This window comes from Propithecus coquereli, unplaced genomic scaffold (assembly GCF_000956105.1).
Source record: "Propithecus coquereli isolate 6110/MARCELLA unplaced genomic scaffold, Pcoq_1.0 Scaffold127, whole genome shotgun sequence".
Taxonomy (NCBI): Eukaryota; Metazoa; Chordata; class Mammalia; order Primates; family Indriidae; genus Propithecus; species Propithecus coquereli.
The window spans coordinates 5789571-5800856 of NW_012136858.1; the positions used below are offsets into that span (position 1 = coordinate 5789571).

Sequence of the window (11286 nt, forward strand, 5' to 3'; positions counted from 1 at the left end):
AAAAAAAAAAAAAAGAAAGAAAGAAAGAAAGAATCCCACCAAAAGCACTAATGAGAAACGGAGAAAGTTTTAGGAAATTGTTTATATGTCATGTCTTAACAGCAGAAACACTAAGGTACCTTGCTTTTAAATGTCAGATGTGGTGCTAATGTCTTCAATTTTAGGTTTTAAAAATAAATAAATGTTGGACATGGTAAATATCCTAGTGAAAACAAATGTGCACCAGTAGTAACAGTAGTACTTGTAGTAATATTAATAGTAGTGATATTAGTGATATTAAAAATAAGGAGAAGAGGAGGAAAGAGAAGAGAACGAATAGGAAAATGGGAAGATGAGGTATAAACAGAATTAGTGTGTTCATGTGAGAACTTAGCATGAAGAAGAGACACTGAGTAGAACAAACTGCTAGAAATAGACTATGAAAACAGAAGACAATTCCACAGTGGAATTAAAGATTAAAAATAGAGCATCTAAATGTATTAGGTTATTAAGTATGAAATGTCCAATTTCCTTCAGTACTAAGTTTGACAGTTGAAGTCCCTGACGTTTCAGTTGGACACTTCTTGTTTTATTTTTATTGTGAGGGTACATCCTCAGTCTTTCAAACACATGGCTTGTGATTATCTTTCAACTTTTTTTTACAGCAAAATTTTAAGTTTCTACCACTTAGAATCATACTAAAAAAGAAAAGCCTGGGAATGATACATGCTGGCGAAAATAATGCTACGTCCAATTCAAGTAATTTCTGGTAAAGTCAAGAAAACTGGGCGGCAAAACATCATTCAGATTTATCTCACAAGCTAAATTATGATAAACTATAAGCATAAATTAGAAAACAAAAAAGTAAATACCTTTCTTGATGTACAGATGTCAAAAAATGGCTTATTTCTGACACTAAATGGCTCCTGTGTTTTGTCAATGAGTCCAGTCTTCATTTTTTCATGTCGAGGATTTATAATTTCTCTTTCTATACACTGCAGACGAACATTAAAATCACAATCTCCAACTGGCTGTGCCTGAATTAAAGAGATAATTATTTAAATTTCATCACTAAGAACTATTTTATCAGCATAATTATCAAGGCTGCTATATAGTAGTATATAGTAGTCCATGTAAATAGCTGAGGGTTATCTAATGTTGTTCAGCCCTTAAGTGTTGCCACCTGTATGTAAACAGGTTGGGTAAGTGTTAGCTTGGAGAATATATAATAGATATATCATATAGTAGTCTATGTAAATAGCATCCTTTGAAGTTATCTAGTGAACAGCCTGCACAACCACACATGCCAGCCCCAATAATTAGTTTCAATAATGAGAGAAACATCTAAACACACACACACACACACACACACACACACAGAGACTTACTTTAAAATTATAACTACATAAAACACTATGGGAAAGTGACATGAATCTACCATACTGTAAGTTGATCCCAAGATTTCACATCTGAATTAATATACCCCTAGTCTTACTATTTATATAAATTAGTAAAATACCTACATAAAAACTAAAATCCACATTATTCAACAAAGAACTAGCAAAAAACACATCAAAATAAGCAGCACAGTCACTTATTATACAATGCTTTTTGTTGTTTAAAGTGCTAACACTTTAGATGCATCAACAAATAGAAGACATTTATTAGACAAATATAATACATCCTCAAATCTAAAACTAATACAGGAAAAATTTACATAATATGTTCAAAGTTATACAGTTATAAAAAAATAAAGTTTTCTTCTCTTCTCCCCAATAAACTTTCCCTTCATTGTTCCTAAATCATCTATGGTATGTCTGAACCATGAAATATAAAATGCATGTACCCTTTTGTATGAGTTGAGGGTAGGGGCTTGCTCTATCGATATGGTAAACATGAACACGCAGTTGCAACAAATCAACTGGTTGACAGTGATCATCTAGATTGGTAAGCATCACCTCAACAGCATATAAATGACTCTTCTATTTTACTATTGAACACCCTTCCATGTATTTTTTTCCCGTCTTTTCTGTCATCTTCCTCTTCCCTAATCTATTATATATTCTCCAACTAACACTTAACCAACCTAATGTTTACATGCAGGTGGCAGCACGTAAGGAGTGAACAACATTAGATAAGCCTCAGGTATGTCTTTTCCTCAACTTTGGAAGGATGACAACTTTGAGACACAGCAAAGAATAAGGTATACGAAAAAGTGTGCAAGAGCTAGGTATGAGGTAGAAAATGTTCTCTTTAAATAAAAGCATACCACTCTCTGTAAAGAGTATTTATTGAGGAAATGCTACTAAATAACCACACAGTCCAAGTGTGATCTTTCCTATTCAATCTACATCATCAACGAGGTTGAAAAACCTAAAATGTTAGGCTTGTTTATTAGAGCTATCAGAGGAATTCAAACGCCTATAAAATTAAAGTGGAACAAGCAAGCCCTTTTTTTCTAAGAAAGGAAAGAAAAAGTCTAACAACTGTTAAAAGATACATAAGTAGTCTAAATTCCCTCCGAGATGCTTTCCACCTTTATACATAAATTCAGCAAAACAACAGGAATAGATTGAAAGCAAGTTCACCTTCAAAACCACAATGCCTATAGGCAAAGAAGCTCTCCACAAATTGGTGTTAAATCACTGAGAATAGACTAGGGAAAACACTAAACAACTACTGACTATCTAGCCTCTCTGTTTTCAGTTCTTCCTCACTTCAAAACACTATCCATGCTGCCACTGGAGTTATTAATATCTTTCAAAACAATAAAAGCATATTCATATCATTAGCCTAACTAAAACCCTTCAACAGTCCCCTATTACATAAAGAACTAACTTATTCAAGTAACCTGGGCCCCTACTCACCAATCCATTCTCATTTTCTGCTATGTCCCACACCTCACCACACATCAATTATGCTAACAAACTATCGAATGCTCCTGACCTCCATGACTCAATCTTTCCAAACTAATTTGTGTCACTTTCACTGTCTGCAAGTCCATGCTTCAACAACTCAACTATACCCAGTGAAGTGCTCTAATACTATTTTCATTGCATACCTTTGTTGTTATAATTAAGAAATACTATATTTCTTTACATTTGTATTCTCATCCAGAAGAGTAGTCTACAAATTTGTTTTGATTTTACACCCACTCTAAACACATATCCTAACAAATGTATATAATATATGCATATTAATTTTTAATAATTTATTATTAATTTATTATTAAATGTATGACTGTATATGTTATAAAACAAAAAGTAGAATAAATAAATATATTTTTAAAATAAACAGAAGTTCTCCTATGTTCTTCCCAAACCCCAATGAATTGCTGTAGAAATGGCCTTCTTTGGAAGCCAGTGCACTAACATATGGATTCCTTAAAGGCAGGAAATCATGTCTTATTCTTCTCTATATACCCAATACCTAGAACAGTACTTGACTTATAAAAGATGGCCAGTGAAATTCTTCCTGGACAAAATAATAAACTAAGGAACTAAAAATATTTTTAACTATTATTTCAAAAAACAAAATTTTTTTCCAGTAGTGGCCTTGACTTGGTGAAACAAAATAAACAACATGGTTAATTATTCATGAAGGCTCCATAGTATATTAAAGAACTAAATATGAAGCTTTCAATTATAAATGCATCCCAATATCAGAAATGTGAAAAATTCTTTGTGAAATTGCTGAAAAATAATAAAAAAAAGAAATATGAAAAAATATTTGACTTTAGATCATGAAATATGGTAACAGGAATACAAGAAATACGTATTGAATAAACAACTATCGATCTAAAGACAAAAGCATAAGTTAATCATTTTTAGAATATGGATGGATTTCTTAAACAAGACACAAAAGCACAATCTTTGAGGTCTAAGTTGACTTCATTAAAATCAAAAGCTTCTGTGCATCAATAAATACTGATTTCAGAAAGTTATTATGTGCCGAAACAATAACCAAAAACGGACTAGAATCCAGAAAAGATAACAGATTCCTATATAAGAAGAAAGAAAGATAGACAACCAAATAGAAAAATCAGATTATACAACCTTGCAATGAAATGACAAAATAAAAATATAAACAAATAAAAAGAAACCTATGAAATATGTTCAACTTCATTACTAATCGGGGGAAAAAACAGACAACCAAATTTTAAAAATTAGAAGATTGTGTTAGACTTGTAATTAAATCACACCAAAAAAATCCCAAACAAGTAAAAATAAACATATAAAACATCTTAAACCTCATCAGTAATCAGAGAAAAGCAAATTAAAACAAGATGAGATACCATTTGACACACCAAACTGTCAAAAATTTAAATGTCTGGTAAAGCCAACTGCAGCAAATTGTAACAACTATGAGAGGAATTTGGTAACGCAGCTAATGAAGCTGAAGTTGTGAACTTAATCATAATCTCCATGGTGTAGTGATGAGAGACTAGATGTTTTAAAAACACCTTCAAGGTAATTACATCCCAAGAATGAGAACAAATGTCCCAGGGAAACTTTCATACATATGCACAAGGAAAAATACATGCAATTGTTCAAGCAGTAGTAATATAATAGCAAAAAGTGGAAATACAAATATCCACCAAAAGGAAAGAGGATAAATTCCTCTTTGTTGTATTTATTTGTATATATTTATACAAAGGAACACTCAATGGTAATTAAAGTGAATGAACCAAATCTACGGCATCAATACAGATAAATCTTAACAAGGTAACGTGGAGCAAGTGGTGGGTAGCACAATATAATGACATTTATATAACACTAGAAACCCTACAAAAGAATATCACATGTATTTCATGGATTCACACATAGGTATTAATAGTAAAAGTATTTAAAACATTCATGGGATAACAAACACCAAATTCAAACTAGAGGTTGCTTCTGGGCAAGAGAAATGAAAATAGGATGAGAGAGGTGTAGCCAAAAACTTCTATTGGATTTGTAATTAATTATTTCTTATTAAAAACATTGGCCAGGTACAGTAGCTCATGCCTGTAATCCTAGCACTCAGGGAGGCCAAGCCAGGAGAATTGCTTCGGGCCAGAAGTTTGAGACCAACCTAAGCAAGACCAAGACCAAGACCCTGTCTCTACAAAAAACAGAAAGATTAGCCAGGCGCGATGCCATGCACTTACAGTCCTAGCTACTCAGAAGGCTAAGGCAGGAGGATCTCATGAGCCCAGGAGTTTGATGTTACTGTAAACTATGATCATGCTACTGCACTCTAGCCCAGGCAACAGAGCAAGACTCTACCTCAAAAAAAAAGATCTAGGTGGTCAGTACATGAGTATTCCTTATATTATTCTCTATGTTCTTATATGCTGAAATTTTTCATATTTTTAAAAAAGTATTAAGAGGCTGTAATCTAAGACAGAGCTCCCAGGCTAAGAAGTGAGACCACACTGAACACAGCAGAGCTCAATATCAAGAGGCAAAGGAGACAGCACTTCTTTATACATAAAGAATCAAAGCCAGTCCCATCCCCTTATGTCTAGTTATAAGCCAATGAATGTTATTCCAAGATCCGTGATAAGATTAAGCCAATTCTGGAAAGCATTACTTTTGAGGAATACAGTAGTCACAAACAGAACAAAATGAAAATTTGGTATCTTCTGGCCTTGAGGCTCTTAAATCTGAAACTATGTTTGAAATATAGAGATTCAATCAAAAAATGAGATCTGTACATTGAAATTTTCCAGGAAAAGAAAGCCTTTAAGTAACTCAGATTAATGCAATCCTGACTCTTAATACTGTAATTTATTATGCATTCGACACCTCGTAATCACTTTCTCTTTTGTTTTGTCGTTGTTTTAGTGACAGAAATAAAACTTCTAGGCATTTTTTTAAATCAAGTACAAGATTAATAATTAGTAATTAAAACCAAGAAATTTCCATTTTACAAAATGTTGTCTTATTTTATCAGAGTTAAACTCTTTTTCTTTACTCGAAGTTAAAGAAACCTAAAGACAAAGAAATATGCAAAATATTAGGCAATAAGAGAAAGAAAAAGAAATATAAAAACATTAACAAAAAGATATCCAATGAGTAAACTGAGTCACAATTTTTCTCTCCTACTATCTCTGAGGCAGTAATACTGTTCGTTTAAAAAAATCCATTATTTCAGTGACAATTTTTATTTTTTAAATTATAAAATGTACTTACGTTGAATTTAATTATGTCATATATCAAATATCTAGGAACAGCCTGTCCATTTACTCTGTCAATAATCATTTCCTTGAAAGAGAAAAGAAGATAAGTTTCTTCATACTTTGATAGCAATTTCTTTAATTTGACTGAAATATAGCATATACACAGTAAACACATAAATCGTAAATATACAACTTAATGAAATTTTAATGACAACTGTACTCAGATCAAATCAGTAAGTTATCAGTCCCCCAAAAATCCTTTTCATTCATTTATTCTATATTGAAATAAAATCATGACAATATCACATTATATTTTTTATATTTGAATTACTGTGCTACACTCTGTATTATGCTTGAATTACTAGGCAACAATTAAGGGTAAAGAGACTATAAATTTTAAATTCTAAAAGTCAGAGTGACTTTTAAAATTAATTTTGTTTAATCATTAATGCTTTAAATTTTGTTATATGCCAATTACTTTAATCCTAAAATCTATAACTATAAATGGCACCCTCATTATAGATTTGATTTCCATGTGACCCATGTGGTCTTTCTTGTTTTCATGTTGTTTTACTAGACTTTGATCAAAGGGAGCAGGGCAAGACAGTATGAACGAATCACTGCAAATCTACCATAGCCATTAAGAAGTCAAAACAAATTCTGCACTCTGACAGAAAGAGATAAGGATGTTAAAGGCTGATTCTGGGTGTATAATGCAGTATTTTATAAAATTTTAATTCTTAATAAGTTTTTGACCTAAAATTTTTTTTTCCTCATATTCTTCCTAGGAAAGTAGTCAGGTTTCTTGCTATCTGATTTCATGACAGAAAATCCACACACAATCATCTAAAAATTATAAAGAATACACTGATTTAGGAAAAATATATTTTGTTGTTATAAGAAATCATTACCAATTAATTTCTTTCCTGAATATGAGTTTGTTAAGCAACAGACGTTTACTTATAGATATCATCTTTAACCCAACACCTGACATAAATGTTTGCTATTTTAAACTTTTCGTTGAAATATTTTTAGTTAAATACTTGTATTTGAGCATTTTATGTACAAACAAGGTGGTAGCAATAGGTTTCAATTAATATTCTTTTCAAAAATGTGTGACTGGAAATTAAGTGGACATCCAGGTTCAGATAGGAGACAGCACAGACTTTCCTTCCCAAATTGCATGATGAAATGAGCAAGAACATGTTTCCCTTTATACATTATTTTAAAAAGCCAAAAAGAAAATTTATTAGCAGCAAACGAAACAGGTATAAAGGAATAACCAAATGATAAGCTTTAAAAATTTATAGCCAAGGAAACGACCAAGATTCTGGTAAAACAAAAAGGCACAGCTGGTCAGCTCAAAGCCCACTAAACCTCTACTTATAAAATGACAAATTCCTGACAATTTTCACTATTATAATCAAATATAAACAGAAACAGACTCAGTGGTTTCTTTCTCTTTTTTCCCTCTTCTGACTGAGGAGTAATTCAAATAGCTGAACACTCTGAAGTGAAGGCTCCAGGAATCTATACTGAGTTAGAGAAATTATCTGAACATTATGAGAATAAAATACGGCTCCTAACTAGGTGAAGAAGACCAAAAGTTCTTCAGAGAGAACAGAACCCATGAATTCCAACAAAAACCTAATACCTAAGGTGGTAATACCAAAATATTGGGAATACCCAATGACCCCACCACCACAACGTCCCCTTCCCTATAACTGCCACCATTGTCCTAAACTACAGAAAAGTGGGTCAAGATAAAATAATCTTAAATTTTAGTTATGAAAATTGGAACCTTGTGCACTGCTGGAACTGTAAAATGGTACAACCTCTCTGGAGAGCAACATGGCAGTTACCTTAAAAAAATTCAAATCAGAACTAGCATATGATCCAGCAACCCAATTCAGAGTATTATGTCCAAAAGAACTAAAAGCAGGATCTCAAAGAGATATCTGCACACCCATATTCACTGCAGCATTATTCACAATAGCCAAGAAGTGAAAGCAACCAAATTTCCACCAATGGATAAATAGATATGCAAAATGTGGGTATATACACATAGTGGACTATTATTCGACCTTGAAAAGGAAGGAAATCCTGTCATATGCTACGACGTGGATGAACATTGAGGATATTATGCTAAGTAAAATAAACAAGTCACAAAAAGACAAATACTGTCTGAATCCACTTAAATGAGGTATCTAAAGTAGTTAAATACACAAAAACAGAAAGTAGAATGGTGACTGCCAGGAGGTGGGGGGAGGATAGAATGAAGTGCTGTTTAATGGGTACAAAGTTTCAGTTCTGCAAGATGAAAAATCTGAGATCTAGTATACAAGTGAATACACTTAACACTATTGAACTGGTATACCTAAAATAGTTAATATGATAAATTTTATGTTACATGTTTTTTTAATCACAATTAAAATTTTAAATTAAAAAAAAAAGTAGTTAACAAGTAAAAACAAACTTCCCTTTGCAACCAAAACGGCGTAAGAGGCACTGGATTTACTCTCCTACCGGAAATAACTAAAGACATGGACAAAATACATGACGCAATGAGTTTTAAGATACTGAATATTCGGCCACAAGGGGCAGTAAACAAATTAGATGAGCCCTACAATTGTCTCATGTATTGCCCTAAGGAGAGTTTCCAGGCTTTGGCGCAGGCAACGGGATCACAGGTGGAGCCTAGTGGTCTCCCTGAGTTGAGAAAATGGAACAGGCTGTCTAGGGAGACCAAGGCAGAATTACTCAGGGTAGAGTATAAAAGAAACAGAGAGCTGCCCTCAGAGAAAGAATTCCAGAGATCTGCAAAAGGACACCCTTGAATATTCAACAGAGTACCAATCAGTGTAGACATGTGAGGAAACTACCCAGGCCAAGCTAAGAACCACCAAAAAGTCTTAGGGGGAACAGTATCTGCTATCGAGTACAGGGATGGAAATAATGCCTGTTCCTACCAACTAGATTAGAAAATCTCGTAATTCACAAGTCATTGAGTAATGAGAAGAATCTTGTCTCAGTAATGGGGAAGAATTATCCCTAGACTAGATACTACTCTCATCTACCTAACAAATCTTAAAAGCAAGACCCAAAAAGGACAAAATAGTTCTAAGCAAATTAATTGTATTCCAGAACAAAGCTAAAGAAAATTTATAGCAATATAAAAACAATCAGTCCTCAAAAGAAGGTAAAGTTCAAAATGTCTGATATTCAATCAAAATTGCCAGGCATGCAAATATAAGCTATAAAAAAGAGGAAATCAATTGAAACAGGCCCAAAACTGACAGAGCTATTAAAGTTAGCAGGCAAGAATGCTAAGACAGTTTATTACATATTCATACATAGTAAAAAACATTCAAAAGTTAAGTAGGGACATAGATACGAAAAAGGAATCAGAATGAATTTCCGAAGATAAAAACTGCAATGTCTGAATTGAAAAATACTGTGGTTGCGATTAATAGCAGTTGAAACAGTGCAGAAAAAAAAGATTAGCAAATGAGGATATAGTAATAGACACCATCCAAAATTAAATATGAAAGAAAAAAGATTTTTTACAAACTGAAAACAGCATTAGTAGTTAGATCTTAAAGAGGGGAAGGGTAGAAATGGTGCTGAAAATTTTTCTACTTTTGATGAAAATTGTAAATCCAAAGACCAAAAAAAAAAAACCAAAAAAAAAAAAGCACAATAATCCTGAAGGAATAATCCCCAAGCACAAGAATCCTGAAGGAAACTACACCAAGGCACATCAACTCTATAACTGTCAAGAAATTGCTCCATTGTCTTTTGTATTAAATGTTGCTGTGGAGAAATCTGAAACTTGAACCATTCATTACAGCCCCTACCAAAAAAATAAATAATTCTGCAAGTTTACTTTCCTACCCTGTGTACTTTCCCATAATGAAAGTCCCCAGGCACCCAATCCTGCCTGCTCATCCAGTATTTCCTGAGCCCAAACTATGAATTAGGCATAGCTCTAAGTACTCGAGAAACAAACATACAGGTCCTACCTTCAACAGATTTAGAGTCTCGGAAAGAGAGAAAAATATATAACTAGTTAGGTCCAATGAAGAGTTACAGTTTTAATGATAGATGACTATATAAATAGAATAACCCTGTAGCCTACTGTCCAAACCAGGATACTGTAAAACAGATTGCTATTAATAATTATACTAAAACAGGTGTATACCTGGTCCTATACTAGCCAATTTAGGATACAACTGGTGGAAGTCTAAATAGAAGGAGTAGTTACTTCTACTTGAAGAATAAGAAAACATTTGATAGTAAGGTATGTGACCGTTAGCTCAGTCCTGAAAGTTGAAGAGAATATTTTCCAGCAGGATGGTGGATGGGCCAAATGGTATAACGAAGGCACAAAGAAAAGTTGATTTGGGGTAAATTGTCCAAAGCTCAATATAGGTAGAATTTATGGTTAAGGATCACAATAAAAGATGAGACTGAATACAGAGGCATGCTCCAGATTTATGGAGTATTTTGGTAAGTAATTGGCCTTTATGCTTTGGGCAAGGAGGAACCACTGAAGGGTTTTAACAAGAGAAAGTAATCTCTTTCCTTTTATTAACTGTTCTCTGGAAAACCTGTGAACCTTCAAGGCTCATCTCTGTAACCCAGTGGTCCCCAAACCGTTTTGGCACCAGGGGCCGGTTTCATGGAAGACAATTTTTCCATGGACTGGGGATGAGGGGGTGGGGTGTTGTGAGTGGGCAGGGATGTGGTGCGGAGCTCAGGTGGTGATGTGTGCCCGTTTCCTACCAGGCCACAGCCTGGGGGTTGGGGACCACAGCTGTAAACCCATTCCTTGAAATCTTCCATACAAGGCCTACGGGCTTCTAATTATCACAGTCCATCTAGGTGATGAAATGTTCTAGAATTGAACAGTGGTAATGGTTGCATAGCCTTGTGAATATACTAAAAACCACTGAATTGAACACCTCAAAAAGGTGAATTTCACAGTATGTGAATTATATCTCAATTTTAAAAATAAATAAATTAAAAAAAAAAAGAAATCCTAAAAAGCAGTTCTTCAGAATGAAAGGAAATAGTGGAACCACCTAAAATAGTTAATATGATAAATTTTATGTTACATGTTTTTTTAATCACAATTAAAATTT

At 33.4% G+C, this 11286-nt stretch overlaps 1 protein-coding gene across 3 annotated transcripts in view; it reads right to left on the bottom strand.

The window, feature by feature from the left end:
* The window catches only part of RNGTT (RNA guanylyltransferase and 5'-phosphatase), a 271692-nt gene that overhangs the window by 171987 nt on the left and 88419 nt on the right, over window positions 1-11286 (bottom strand). For all 3 annotated transcript variants that reach the window (XM_012638249.1, XM_012638248.1, XM_012638247.1), the window contains 2 exons: window positions 6156-6227; window positions 852-1016 (listed from right to left, as the gene is read on the bottom strand). In XM_012638249.1, the coding sequence (XP_012493703.1) occupies window positions 852-1016; window positions 6156-6227 (237 nt within the window). The remainder of the gene's footprint in view (window positions 1-851; window positions 1017-6155; window positions 6228-11286) is intronic.